Consider the following 14,842-nt stretch of genomic DNA (forward strand, 5'->3'; position numbering starts at 1 on the left):
TGATGCACTGCTTTTGTGGCAGCTTGCCTCTCACTGACTAAGCTCCATGCTTAAATAGCAAAGAGCAAGCAGAGTAATGTTGGCATAACTAGAATTTTACTTATATTTTCCTAAGTAACTCATTAGGTTTATATAATACTGCCAGCTGAACAATTAATGGCAAGGCTTAAACTGCAAAAAATGTAACCTGTTACAGATACCTGCATTTTCTGTTCATACCTGCATTGTGCTTTGCCAAGTATTTGTCTTTGTACTGCTTTTTTTTCTTTCCAAACCAAGTACAGCTGGCCTGTTGCTCCTGTTTGGTCTTCTCCATGGCAATACAAGCAACTCGCCTGACATAAGGAGGAGAAAAAACATTTTCTGTTGTAATCAAGGATCTTTAAAAAGCCGCACAGAATCATTTAGAAAAGCAAGACATTTTTATGGAACATGAGTACAGTAAAACTTTTAAAAACATTTTTTTTAATGACTTTAAAGAATATATATACAGGGGTACTACGATGTAAGAATATTTTCTTAGAGGTAGATGATGGAAGCTCACAGATGAAGTGAGCATGGGAGGAAGGGCAGCTCCTGGGATGAATCCAGACCACTCTGCAGCAGATCAGAAGGGAAAAGCACAAGGTCTGGAATGACCACCATGGTCTAAATTCCTGCAGAGCAAGTGGTGCTGTGCTGGGGGACTGTCTGGAATTGATCTCTAGGGTGGAGCACTGCAAGGGACCCTGCTGCAATGGGGATTGTGCCTCCCTTACACAGGGCTGGCACAGAGCTCAGGACATGGAACTAAAGGTCTTGTCTGCCTCTTGTCTGTCCCTCTTCTGCCAAAATCTCCCTTATCCAGCACAGGAGCAGTGCACTACTCCAGCTCTTTTACACAGCAAATCCTGGATGAAGCATTTTGGGCTGGATTATCTAAAATTTACTGAGTTATGGCCACACCTTCCAAGGCCCAGGATTCGCACTGATCCATTTAAAATTTTTTATCAACAGCTCTTGCAAGAGGTTGTTTAAAGGCTCTGCATTGTTCAGTGCCACTGCTGTTCATTGAACCTGCCACTAGCACTGTGATTTTGTTCTGCTTTTGACATTCATATGAAAAATGAAAAGGAAAGAAAACCCTAAAACTCCCTCAATGACCTTTTTGCCTGACAACTTGCTAAAACCCTATTCCTGCAGCACTTGCACGTACACAGTACTAATGAAACCCCTGATTAGAAGCTGAAAGAGAAATGAATTTGACCCTCTTATATAACCAATTTGCATGTAGCCATCCTCAATCCTAGTTTCCTACAGTATACTAGAAAGCACAATGTTTATTAACACAGGAATTTATTTTTTTAATGTAATCACACATATGAAATTGCAGGTAACCCTTACTGCTATGCATACATGAGAAAAAAATTAATACACTCAAATTGAATGAATATATAGACTTGGGGGAAAAAAAACACAAAGAAAAAGAGAAAATAATTCAAAGGCTAACTATCCAAAAATGAAAAGTATGAAAGACAGAAATAAAATCAAAACTAAATTCATTTTTATAGAAAACTTAAGTCATACCATTCCTGAAGTTCAGGAGAAGGAATAAGACCTGCAGTACCATTTTTGGAGTTCTCAAGTTTACCCTGCCACCAGTTATGATCATCTTTGCTAATGATTTGGATAATATCACCAACTCGGAATCTGATGCCAGCTTCTTTGCAAGGAATGAGGTCATCCTTTGCTGGATCATATTCAAATTGTGCTCTTACATAGATCTAGAAAAAGAAGAGTTTATAAGAGACACTGCAGTATCATCACTGCTATTCAGAGTTATTCAGAGTAACAGGTGAAATCTGATCTGTGAATGCAGCTACACACATTGGTTGCAACAAGCAAAGAAAGAAATAAAAAAGGAAGGTGCCAAAGCATAAGTGATAGTTGAAAATGAAAATGCCCCCTCCAGCAAATGATGGAGACATATGATGTTATTTCAAAAGCTCATGTTTTCTACATTCTATAGAACCTGAACAGCAAAAATGTAATAAACTCATGGAGTCCCTCAAACAGTTATTAACTACCACAAATCATCCCAGAACAAAAGCCAGCACCTTACAACTCAATCTGTAATGTATTTTCCAACTGAAGTCCCATGGTATGTTTTAAAACTTTCTGTGACAGGAAATTTTACTGGATGCTATAAAGGACTTTGGCTTTATTAGTGATCTTTAGAATAAGAAGTTTTAAGATTTAAGACATTAAAAAATATATTTTTCAGGAAGTCCTGTATTGCTCCTACCACAGAGTTACTCAGGAGGAATGTGGGAATTCTCTGTATGGGTTTTTCAGTAAAAGTCTGCTCCTATGTAAATAGAACTCATGATTTGAGCAAGCTGTTCTCTAAAGAACATGAACAGAAAGAATCCAGACTCTGACTTCACAATTTAAAAGATGATACCAATCCTTTCCTTGTGTGTTACTGAGGTCTCAACTCTAGAAAATAAAAATAAAAGTGATACCCAGTTTTGCTTGCTAATTGGAGCCCTGATGCACCCAAGGAACTCAAAACCAAAATTAGGTGCCATGCCCTAGATGGATAATTTCTAAGTTCAGTTAATGAACTTCCAACATCACCCTGCAGCGTCTCAGCCAGCCTTGTGTACATTTACTGCTGATTTTCTTACTAAAAATGGACTAGGCTTTAAAAATCCCCAACAATTACATTGCAAAGTAATATTCTTAGAAACGGTAACAATCACTTTTCAACTCTGCTCAAACTCTGCTCCAGTAATAGCTGTAACTTGTGTAGTGTTAGCACTATTCATGGCACTTAAAAAAGTAATCCAATCTGCACCTCAACACTGAATAAATTAACTTAAAATGGCTAATCACTTTTCTCTTGTATCTGATGTATTTTTATTGGTTTGCAGTGAGAGCATCAGATGACAAGACCAATACAGAACTCAATTTTTAATACATTAAATCTGACCCTTGCTCTGTTGTGCATTGAGTTTAAAAAAAGCGACCCAACTTATTTAATTACTTGAGAAATAGGATATTTCAAAACCAATTATGTTTACTTAGTAATTTGTTTTTCATGAAGTAATCAATATTGAGCCAATCCCTTATTTTGCCTGAAGCTTATTCATACAGGTCTAAAAACATCAGCAGTATTTTTACTATCTAGAAACTTCCCTGCTTTTCAAGTCCCTGCTCCAGTTTGAGCCATTATCCACCATATACTGGCAGCTCATGGAACATTACAGACTTCCTGACACATAAAAATATATCCATTAGCCAAGCCCTCACTGGTTTCAAGGATGACAAGAAAAATATGCTGGTTCAATGGGAAAAATCAGGTAAAAATTGAAAAAATAATGTAATTATAAATGGTGTGAGTAAGAAAAACACCATTATTTTGATATTGTCTTGAACAAAGTTTTTTCTTCTGGGAAAAAAAAAAAACCATGAGGAGCAAATGAAAACCTAATATAAATGCCTGGAAGGTATTGCATGGAGTCTCTCCAGGTTTACATTCAGGCAGCTTCAGAAGAAAATGGAAAGTTGAAAGAACCATAGAGAGCTTTAAAAATGGCAAGTGAAGTAAGAGCAAACCATTCTTGTAACAGAAGTTCCAGCCAACTCAACCAGACAGCAATATAAAAAAATTCTCAGAGACAAGAGTTAATGTAGCTGATTGACTTCTTGAATGGAATTGCAAGAGCTATTATAAAAAGTCCTGGTAGAGAAGGAGGCTGAGTACACAGTTAAAAATTCAGAGGTAGATTCTGGAAAGACTATAAATAACTGGAGCAGTTACTGGAGATGAATCACAAATCACTTCATGGTATGTGCTCATTTGGAGGCTGCAGAAAAAGAACAAAAATTCTCAAAATTGCAAAAAGAAAGACAGGGAATCTTCTGACGAGCCCCACATGCTTTCTTGGAATTTTCTGGAGAGGGAAGATCATTCCTTGGTCTCTGCTGATTTGCACAACCACCAGGTCAAGGTAAAAAAGTTAATGGAGGTTACTGAAAATGGGACTAAGGACTGAAATTTTAAGAGACCATCTTCAGATTTATCAAGCCCTAACAGAAACTATCCTTAATATTTTTCTTTGAAAAACTTTGCTAATGTTAATAATTAGTTTCAGATAAACTCAAGCTTTACAATCTCTGTCAGCACAATATTTTAGAGTTTTAGACACCTGCCCTACTTGTCTCCATTCCAGCTAAAATAGAAATTTCAGCTTTCCTCTAAGATTAAAACCTGAACAGGTCACTGCACAACAGGAAGTCTATTAATGCATTCTGAACTAAATCAACATCTCCAGTTAAATTCTCAGTGAATTTGTAGCTCTCACACATGTGGACACATGAAAAAAAAAAGTATTTTGAATTAGCTACAAACAAATGAGTTAAAAGAAAAATGAAAAAAATGGAACAAATTTTTCAAGCTTAAATGTTTTAGTCCAGCACATACAGAGTATGAGTGAGGAAAAGGTAAGCAGGGATGTTTACTAGCAGCTAAGTTTACAAATATTCCCATGGAGGATATCTATTCACCTGTCGTCCTTTTGGTTGTGTTGTCGATGGCAAGTCCTGCAGAATAAAGTCAACCCAGGAGAAGAAATTTTCATTTTACTTTTTAAGGGTACATAACACTGTTTGTTAGTGATTCATACTACATTACAGTAAAATGGTTAAGTTAGACAAAAGTATAAAGCATTGACCCATGTTTAGAAATAACTTTTTTCTTAAAGAAAAATCAAACCCAGGCTGTTTAGCAGCAAGCTGAAGAAAGCAGGTAAAAAGTTTAAGCAGATAGAGAATGTGCTTTTTAATAAATAATTCAGCATCTTCAACACAAAAGCACCACCAAGTGAAAGAGGCTCTTTATGTGAATGCCTTTTCCATTTAAGTATCAAGTTTTGTTTTTAAAAGAGAGAGGCTATTATAAATGTTAAAAAACCTATGATTAAAAATGTATAATGTGATCAGCTGTGCTGAGAATTAAGATTATAACTAATTTCATGTTATAAATTTAATTTAATTCACAAAAATGTCCTAAATTTTTATTTCACAAAATTATTTTTCACTCTACTAATTAATAAGCACTTTACCTTGTGGCAAATTATGTCTAAGTTGCAATTTTTATCAATAGTTAAAGAAATAGTTACTTGGTTTTGGGTTTTTTTTTTTGGTTTGTTTTTAGCTGGTCCCATGAACTCATGATGTTGACAGCACTCACTGAAGAAACTTGTGTGCAGTTACTACATTGGTCCAAACAACAACAAATGAGAAACAAGACGAATTTTAACACCAATGTACTTTAGGAAGAACAGGAGATCGACAGCACCTTTCTACCTGAATACATACAAAACAGAAGTACTTTGTGTTAAAGATGTGATGGTAATAGCTTGGTTTGTAGTGCAGTTTAAAGCCACTTCCTTTTGCTTTCCATATCCAGGCAAGGCTCATGTTTCACACAGTATGTGCACGTACCACGACAGCAGAGAGCACACCAATTCCTTAACTCAGATAGCGGAAACCAGTACACGTTCCAGAGGGCTCTCAAACACAAAACTTAAAAAAAAAAAGGATCTAAAATGTCTTGGGATACCAACTGCACAGTTACTCTCTTCCTTCTAACTCTGCTTCCAAAGTTCAGGATGGAAATAAAAGCTTCCACTTTAAACCTCTGCTCAGTTTTGAGGAAAGTGCTGACAATGATTTAAGGATGACTGAAGTGTCACAGTACAGTTATTAACATTTAATTCACTGTATGGCTTTTAATGAGAAGAACATGTTGGAAAAAGCCCTTTAAAAAAAAAAAAAAGGAAAGAAAATGGGGAGTTACATATGTGATAACCTGGGTTCTCTCAGCAGGACAAAATTTTCCACTGACCACACGATAAGTATAACAGTAATGGCAGATGAGCACCAACAAAACTTTCACACTTTCTCTGTGTGGAACTGGAAATCTTACCGAAACAGAATTGTTAGTGCTGCTATGACCATTAGCGGGGGACTGTCTGGATGTAGAGGGGGAATCTCTCTGAAATAAGACACAAGGTTCATTAACAACACAACACTATCACAGGAACACAGAAATATTTCAAAGAACAGTTACATCCACAGCCTTATAACCATTTGCTTAGCTGCTTCATTTGTGAAAGCTTCCACACTACAAACTCTGTAAAGCTGAAAAGCTTTTCCACAGCTTAGGATTCAGGTTTGACATTTTGATTTATCTGAGGTAATAATAAATCTGGTATTTCTATGTTGCCTTCAGCTTTTTAATAAATAACTGGGACTTCAGAGATCTCATGTGGTGGACAATGCTACCAGCCCTCAGTCACACACCAGTCCTGGTTAAAGCACCTGGAAGTTATACCCTGAACAGTACTTGGAATAGAATGAGGCCCATATCCTGTTTTAAAGATGTTTCTGAATATTTTTTCAGCTTTGTGGTGGTTGTCAGTCTCTACTCAGCAAGATGCATCTCCCTGCAGTGCCTCACAGACACTGAGGAGAAAGCTGGATTCTCTCTCCTCCCTTCTCATCCATTTTACAGCACAATGAGGGTTTTCCTCCAACATTCTTATGGACTTGAAAGTATCAAACCTTGCCAAAATACAGCACTTTAAAAAAGCCAATTCCCTTGATCCAGACTACCAGTGTGGCCCTACACTTCAGTGCAGAGACAGCAGACACAGGGAGCACACTGGGAAATTCTAAAAGAAGGATAACAGGAATTTCTGGTGGGTTTTTCAGAGCCATCTTTTTCACATGCCATTTTGACTGAATAATGCTTAATTCCATGAAGTCAGATAATTGAGCCATGTCTTCTGAAAATAAAATAATCCACTCATATACTGTTAAAAAAAATCCCTTTACTCTCACAGGAATTCTGGAATATAATATTCCATGTCAGAGGTCAGCTTAGGAATGTCTGGTTATTTTGTATAACATCAAGGACAGCAGAGAAAAAGGGCTAAAACAGTTTCCTAAACAAACAAAGTTAACCCTGTCATATTTTATCAATACCATTATTTTGTGAATAATTAAAAACCTGGAGCTAAACTGTTCATGCAACACTAATCTGGGATTAATGCCACATGCATAAGAACAAAACTTGCCTCCCATAAGTATTTGCAATTTGTAACAGACTGGGGGAAATCAGCTCGAATTCTAATTACAAAATCACTCCAGCACAAGTTTAAAATATTCAAATGAGAGCAAATAAACCATTCATTACTGAAAAAAATTTTAAAAATACAAAAAAAAAGAGAGAAAAGCCTAAAGGAATCAGTATTCCTTTTTTTTTTCTTTTTTGTACGGATTATCAGCATCATCTTTATCGAATTATAACCGTAAGAACTTTTTTCAAAAAGGCAGTAACTTCCTTGCTTTATAAAGAGATTATATGCTTGCTCTGCAATTCTGTCTCTGCTATTTTCTCACTTTCAAGAGGTGAAAATAAATTTTAACTTTTTTTTTAATATGGTTTCTTATGATCTGTTTTCAGTGATGGTTTAGCAAGGAAGCAAGGGAAAACTTTGGAAACTGATGCAAGCACCCAAATCATGTGGAGAAAAACAAGTTTAGAGAATGCCACTATTTCTGGACTGTCTTGAAAGATTCTGCCTTTGAAGGAAATTTTCTTGGTTTGAGAATGTTTTGATTTGTATTCCTCCAACAATTCCCAACACAAGACAGCATATTATTCAAAGCAAATGTTCATCATAACACACTGAGGAAAATATACATTTTCAGTGCTACTGGTGATTTCAGTGCTGTCAGAAATAATCTAACAAGTTAGTCAAGAGACATTTTTTTATGTATGACTTTTACATAATTAGGCTGCTCTGTCAGAATTTCAAAGGCATTTAGATTCTTTATTTTTTAGGGACAATTTTCTTTCTTTCAAAAAATACCAGACTGTAAAGTTAGGAGAAAAACTGTATTTTGGACAATCTAATGAGACAAATCAATAAGCACAGAGATCCTTGTAGAATAACAAGACTGCCTAGGACTGGCCTGGAAAAATTCAGTTTGGGTTGTGAGTTTGTTTCTCCAGTAAATCAGCAGAAGCCCTTCTTTTGCTGGGAATAGGGGCAGAAAAACACTTGGAGGATCCAGTGATTCTGGATGATGTAGAAAGGTTATTATAATTATATTTTAGTAAACTCAACTGTCTGGACTTCCCAGCCTTCTCCAGCCCCAAGACAAAAAACACAGAAACCTTTGGGGTCATCACTTTTCAGCTGAAGAGCCACAGAGCCAGAGCCTTAGAGGAAACAACCACAATTATTTCCAAATGATGGCAAATCCAGTTTCCTGTTGATTCAAACCCAGTTTCCTGTTGATTCCCCATCTTTAGGTGTGGTTTCTGAATGATAAACTAATGTATTTGAGATGCAAACCTATAGAGAAGAACTAAATGATGTCTAATAAATATGACCTGATCAAATTAGATACTGACAAAAACAGGTAGAGCAATGATATTGTTGCCAGATACAAAAAAAGAAACTCAAACAAGAAAACCAACAAAACCAAAACCTCCAATAAAAACAGACAGAATTTCCAAAATTCTGGAAATAGTTTTACATTTCTGTCTTGCTCAAGGAACACATCTGTCAGTATCTTTAATACAAATTTAAAAAAGGTTTAAGACAATAAAAACTCCTGATGCTTGAGCACTAATGGAAACCATGGAAGATAAAAGAAAAAATCTGAGGTGATTATCACCAGGCTTTTAAAAACTCCCATGTATAAAGGCTTTTCTTCTTAATAAAACAACTTAAGAGTTTCACAAAGGCAATCTGAAACATAAAGAATGTTTATAAGGATTTTTTTTGTTGTTTAAAGAAAAAAGAAGAGAAAGATAAAGTACTTCTCTTACCATTGTCACATATCTGACACTATAAAAAGTTACTCTGGGTGTTGTGTCAGTATGCAAATGCAGCCAAAACAAATGCAAAAAATGCAAATGCAGCCAAAACAAAATGCTTAATCATTGGGATAAAACTGAAACACATAAATAGTGTACACAGCCATCAGCCATAAGAAGGATGTGTTGCAATAGTTACTTAAGTTCATGGTTATGTAAATCTGCAATTTTCCTGGTATCTGATGAAGAAAACAACACCCTGGCCCCTTGCTATCTAAGTTTGTGTGTGTTAACTCAGGTCATTTGCCATGCCAGTGACTAAACAGGTCACCTCACACCACATCAGCTGATCCAATTTTAACACAAGGGAATTCAAAATTATTATGTCTTCAAGCAAGGTCTGCTCCATGAAATAGAAGGTCTGGTAACTGAATGGAAGGCATGAGTGCAGGAAAAGCCACAAATGCCTAAAAAATCTGAAATTATTCAGCTGAGATTTTGCAAACTGCCTAGTGACCCTGAATTACATAGTGTAGGAAAAAGACGTCCCTATATATATATATGCAGAAATGGCTCAATGTTTAGAAAATAGCACTTATTTTAAATGACTACAAAAGAAGACAAATATGGCAAGTGAAATTCGAATCCCAGTTATTAAAAAAGAAACATTCCATGCCCCCCTCACCTTTTGAAGGCCTAGGATTGTAAATAAAAGACACATCATCTCTGATTCTATTAATATGCAGTTTTTTCTTATTCAAGATTAACAAGATGTTTTGCAATTCAATGATGTGATCCTGGTAGGAGCCTCAAAGCCCCCAGTCCTCAATTCTGTTTTATATTCCTCTTCTCATAAAACTACACTACATGAGCACCAGTCCATGACTGAAGGAGGGGGGAAACCAAATATAGACTGAAATGTTGCCAGAAAATACCTTAACTAGGAAGATTATATTAGTGAAGACCCAGTATCTCTCTATTTATCCTGCTGGCGGGCATGAGAAGCAAGATTTCTGTGTTAGTAATGTTCAATTTTAGCCTTTTTCAATAGTTAAGGATTTGATTCATTTTCTGAATCATCTTCCTGAAAAATTCTGTGAAAGAAATTCTCTGTGTGCCAAAGGACTAGTGATGCCTTAAGAGGATGATTTAAGAACACTGGGGTTTTTGTGTACACCTGTAACTGATGAAAACCAAGCCAAAGCCTCAGTGTGGCTGAGCAAGTGGAAAAGACTCATCCCTCTCTGACTTAATGAATGCTAAATGCTACAAAGTGGGATAATTAGACATGATTTCTTTTTCTCTTTGATCACACATTTCTAGTTTAGCCATTTTCTTCCAAAGAAAGGTGAGAGTATATTTTCCATTCTTCTGTGAAATAACAGTCATGAAAAGCCTAAAGACACAAAACTAAAGAAAAGATATTATCTGCTATTACTAAAATGACAACTAATAGTATTAATTTAAAGTTGTATGCTGAGTCTTCCAAAATAATCATCTTCTCAGCAAGTCTGCAGTTTCACCAGTTTCTGTATTTCAATATTGGGAAGTAAGGTATCTTTTAGTATTACTCCTCTTTGCAGCACAGAAGTCAATACATGAATTTGTCAGCATGCTGCATTTTTTTAAAAGCCTTTGCATTTCATTAAAAACTTTTGGTTTCATATTTATTTTAAGGAAATTGGCCTCAGAGGTGAAAATCTGTCAAACCTTTTACCTCTAAAACCTTTTAGTTTTTCTTGAATTCTACTAGAAGAACCGAAGGTAACCAAAAAGCAGCGATTTTTTTCCTTGCAGAACAGATTGTTCTGACAACCACAATAGCAGTTTCTGTGTATTCTAGCATCTGCTGGGCCATAAGAACAATTAGGGTGAAATCACAGCTCTAATTAAGATAAGGTGCTTGACTTCAGCAGGGGTTGTGATTTCACTTGGAGAGTTCTAATTCGGGAGCTGTTTGCGCAGTAAAGCGCGTGGCTCCGAGATTGGCACCGTCCCCATGCTGCAAATGCCATCTGTGTGCTCACACTGAACAGGGGCTCTCAAGTAGCCATTTCATACAATTTAATCCCCTTCAGTTGCAATCTGGACTCTAACTTTGTGAGCACAAGGGAATTAAACGTTGCTGTGCAAAAGCTGTAATACCAAGTTTCTAGTTCAGCAACAACTCGGAATCTGTTTTTCTTCTGTAGTGACAAAGACCATTTTTCCATGGAAACATAATATTAAGCCACATGTAACTGTTACACACGACCATCACAAATTTACCTCAACAGGGTTATACAGAAACAGGTTTTTCAATTAACCCTTAACAGCCCAAAGCAGTAATATAATGTTTAAAGCCTAAAAAAGAGGAGGATCGTTCCTCAGCTTAGGAACTTTAATAGACTTACTGAAGTATGAGTTTAAACGGTCATATTTTTAAGGGGCTTCCTAAATGCATAAGTTGAGGATCCCCTTTCCTATTTTTTTTCTTTAATAGGCTGTAAAGAGTTAGTTAAGGTGCTGATGAGATGAATATGAAGGCAGGGCTGAGTAGGTAGGTGGGACCTACTCGTGTTCCGTTATCTTTGTTGTAAAATTGGTGTGCGATCTAACAGGACAGGCAGAAACAATTTCCCAGAAAGCAGGAACATTCAGCCATCAGCAGGCAGTTAGTTACAGGACTGAGGAAGAAAGGGGATGGCTCATGAAATTCATTACCTCACAGGATGAAGACTGCGTGCGATAACTTGGCACAATCTTGAAGGTAATACTTCCACGCATTTCCCTCTGTGAAAAAGGAGGCATTTTGAGACTAACACTGAAGAGAAAATCTCCAAATTGTTAATGCTAGAAAGGAAAACATCATAGTCCAAGTATGAAAAGCTAAAATGCTATGGGTGAGTTGTGATATCACCTATAAACAAACATTCATATTGTCCTCATTAATCTAAAGGATGAATGTGCATTACCAGTTTGTTCACCTGACTAGGTTTTGAATGCCTAGAATCCAGAATTGTATTTTTATGTAAGAGATTCAGAGATGTGTAGGTTTCTTCCATGTTAACCTTTTCTTTGTAGCTACATTCTTGTCATCTACAGTCATTTCTACCAAAGTGGCATTTTCTTCCCTTTCACAATACATGTTAAATAGCAAAACTGTATTCAGTTTCTGGAAAGCTGCATTTTCCTGAAGGTAGGAATTTCAAAAACAGTCTTTCATCAAAACAGGATATGGGGTCTGCTACTTTGCATTTAGTATTGTATAAGAATATTTATAACAAGTAGTAACTCCAGAATAGCAGCACATTGTGACAACATATTTTCTTAAATGGCACTCTGAATACTTGTGAATACCACGTGGCTGACAACTGCAGGACTTGATCTGGACAGAATCAGAGATCACTTCAAGAGATCTCAGAGTTTCTCCCCTTTCTCTCTTTGGCTGGCTTACTGTGACCCCAAAAACATTCTATTTCCCTTGAAGCCTGTCTAGGATTAGTGATACCATCCAAGATGTCAAGGTTAGTGTTGCACGCAGAAAAATTAACAATTGTTATGGAAATATCAAACAGACTCTACTAGCAAGGACAAAGGTGGAGTTTTCCTGGAAAAAGACAGACTGTCTGAGCTCAAAGTAATGTTTTTTACATTTTTAACTGTGAGCTCAACTGTAATAAACTGAAAGAACTTTTTGCTGCATGGACATGTAGCCTATCAAGAACACTACAAAAAGGGGAAGTTAGAACCCAATTAAACAAAAGTTTTGACCAAATAAGACAGGCATTTTTATAGAGGATATGAAGAAGACTTCAGGCACTTACAAGCATTTTTTGTAGTTGCTCTACAGTTTGATTTGCCACACTGATTCCATTTATTTCTCTGATTTCATCTCCTACATGTAGCGTACCTGCAGAGTTAACAAACACACAATCACCTCAGTTTCTACAAATTGAAATAATCACAACACAGCACTATTATTCATAGAAAGGCATAAACAGAAAACAACATTAAAATAATTTTTTTGCTAGATTCAGAAAAGGACTTTGTATTAGCTACAAATCTGTCTTTCAGAGTGCAGTGAATACACAGCAAGAGATGCCCAGGCATCTCCTCAGTAAACAGGAAAAACATGTTTTTGTTATTGAATCAAAACCACCATTCGGCCTGGAATAGCATAAAGATTCTCTAATACTATTCAAAACATAAAACTGATGGAATTACATATTAGACTGAGAATCAGATTCAGTAACATCCCTGTATCAAATAAAATCCCCTTTTCTGCATCGTTTCCCATTTCTGTCACTCTGACAGAAGTGAATATTGTTATGTTCATGACTGTAAGGAGAAGTATACATAAAAACTAGGAATAAAGAATGGACATTTGGCAGACATGTCAACAACAAACAGACAATTTTTAATGACTGACACTGGTGTTTCATTTCTACTGAATTCTCTGGAAGGTGTGAGTAGATGGAATCTTTAAAAGCCTTTCTTCCCATTTCAACTCTGCCACCTTTGGAATAAGAACAATTTCAATCACCAGGACTAGGCAGAGCTAGCCTAGAGACAGGAGACAGCTTCACAGCAGCTACAATTTTGTGACTGGGAACTGCACAGTTTGTGTTTAATATTGTTAGACCTGAAATTATACAGTTCCTGTAAGCCTCACAGCAGATTTATTATCCAGACACTGCAGTTTTCCATACAGCAAAAAGAGACAGCAGAGAAAAATGATCTAACACTCCCCAAAACCAATTCAAGGCACAGGTCCTACCAATAGGATTCAAAGATGGTGCTTGAGATCACTGTCAAATTACACTTGTGTTGTTCTATTCAGTAAAAATATTCTAAATACAGGTATGCTGAATGAAGCAGTGAATCTAAGAGACATCTAGAGCACTAACAGAATTAGAAACATTAAAAAACCAGATGACCATACTTAAGAAACACTGAAGTAAAGCTCAATTTCATGTGTAGAAGCACTACCTTAGCTAGATGGAGCACACAGAAATTGAGTAAATTTCCCAAATCTTTAGAAACAAAAGATACTGTATAATTAAAAAGAAGAGTTGTAATGGGCACAGTTGGATATTTTACCCAGTTTTAGCAGGTTTTAATAGTTTTATTAGCCCCATTATGGAACACAGTCATGTGAGGCAATACTGTGCAGAGCATCACCACTACCTAAGCACAGTTGGAAGAAAACCTTGCTCCTGTGAATCTTAGAGCAACCTCCTTTTAAAACTCACTTTCAGAAGCCAAACAAATTTCAATTCAGAAGGTCCTCCAAAGACATAGGATTCTCTCTGAATTGCATCTTTCTTTGTATTAAAACTTTTGTCTTTCCTGCTTCCTGACAGATTTTACCATATCAGTGAGACAAAGTGAATATGTTTTGTCTTCCTAATCACCTGTTCCTAGCTCCCTTTGAAATAGAACAGTAGGCTAGAGGGAACTCTGGTCTGAAAAACTAAGAGAATTTTTGTTTTCATCACAAGGAAAAGATGGCAGTCTGAAAAAACTGAAGTAACCCTTTCATGGCTGCAATCCAAACTTGCAGCCAACAACCTAGTAGGGAAGTTCATCTGTTTGAAGCAGGACAAAACCCAGTTACTTCTGGACATCTGATCTGAACACACAAAATGACAAAAAGGAGAAGACTAAGGATGAGAACAAAAAGCATGTTTTCAGGATTTGTTATGGTAGTGAAAACTGAAAATAGAGATTTAGAATCTAGGCACAAGTAATATTTTTATTTCAAACCTCATTTTTGTGATTCTCAACACCAAAAATATAAAGATCCTCAAGAACTGTGTGGACAAAGCTCTTTCATTTTGGCAAGAGAAAATACTGCCACTTGAGTAAGGATTTTTTTTAAACAGATGATTAAATAAGTACAGCTCCAAAATTATTGGTGTTTCCATCTCTTGCTGAGCTATACTCAGTAATAGGATAGTATTTTTAATTAATTAAGAC

General features: G+C 36.3%; 1 protein-coding gene across 7 annotated transcripts in view; it reads right to left on the minus strand.

Moving 5' to 3' along the window:
* Positions 1-14,842, minus strand: part of CASK (calcium/calmodulin dependent serine protein kinase) — a 188,578-nt gene that overhangs the window by 17,710 nt on the left and 156,026 nt on the right. For 4 of the 7 annotated variants that reach the window (XM_066545498.1, XM_066545494.1, XM_066545493.1 and 1 more), the window contains 6 exons: positions 12,688-12,773; positions 11,585-11,653; positions 5,975-6,043; positions 4,552-4,587; positions 1,567-1,763; positions 220-335 (listed from right to left, as the gene is read on the minus strand). In XM_066545498.1, coding sequence (XP_066401595.1) covers positions 220-335; positions 1,567-1,763; positions 4,552-4,587; positions 5,975-6,043; positions 11,585-11,653; positions 12,688-12,773 — 573 coding nt within the window. The remainder of the gene's footprint in view (positions 1-219; positions 336-1,566; positions 1,764-4,551; positions 4,588-5,974; positions 6,044-11,584; positions 11,654-12,687; positions 12,774-14,842) is intronic. The other 3 variants (XM_066545497.1, XM_066545496.1, XM_066545495.1) reach the window with 1 other exon arrangement.

Source organism: Molothrus aeneus, chromosome 2 (genome assembly GCF_037042795.1).
Source record: "Molothrus aeneus isolate 106 chromosome 2, BPBGC_Maene_1.0, whole genome shotgun sequence".
Lineage (NCBI taxonomy): Eukaryota > Metazoa > Chordata > Aves > Passeriformes > Icteridae > Molothrus > Molothrus aeneus.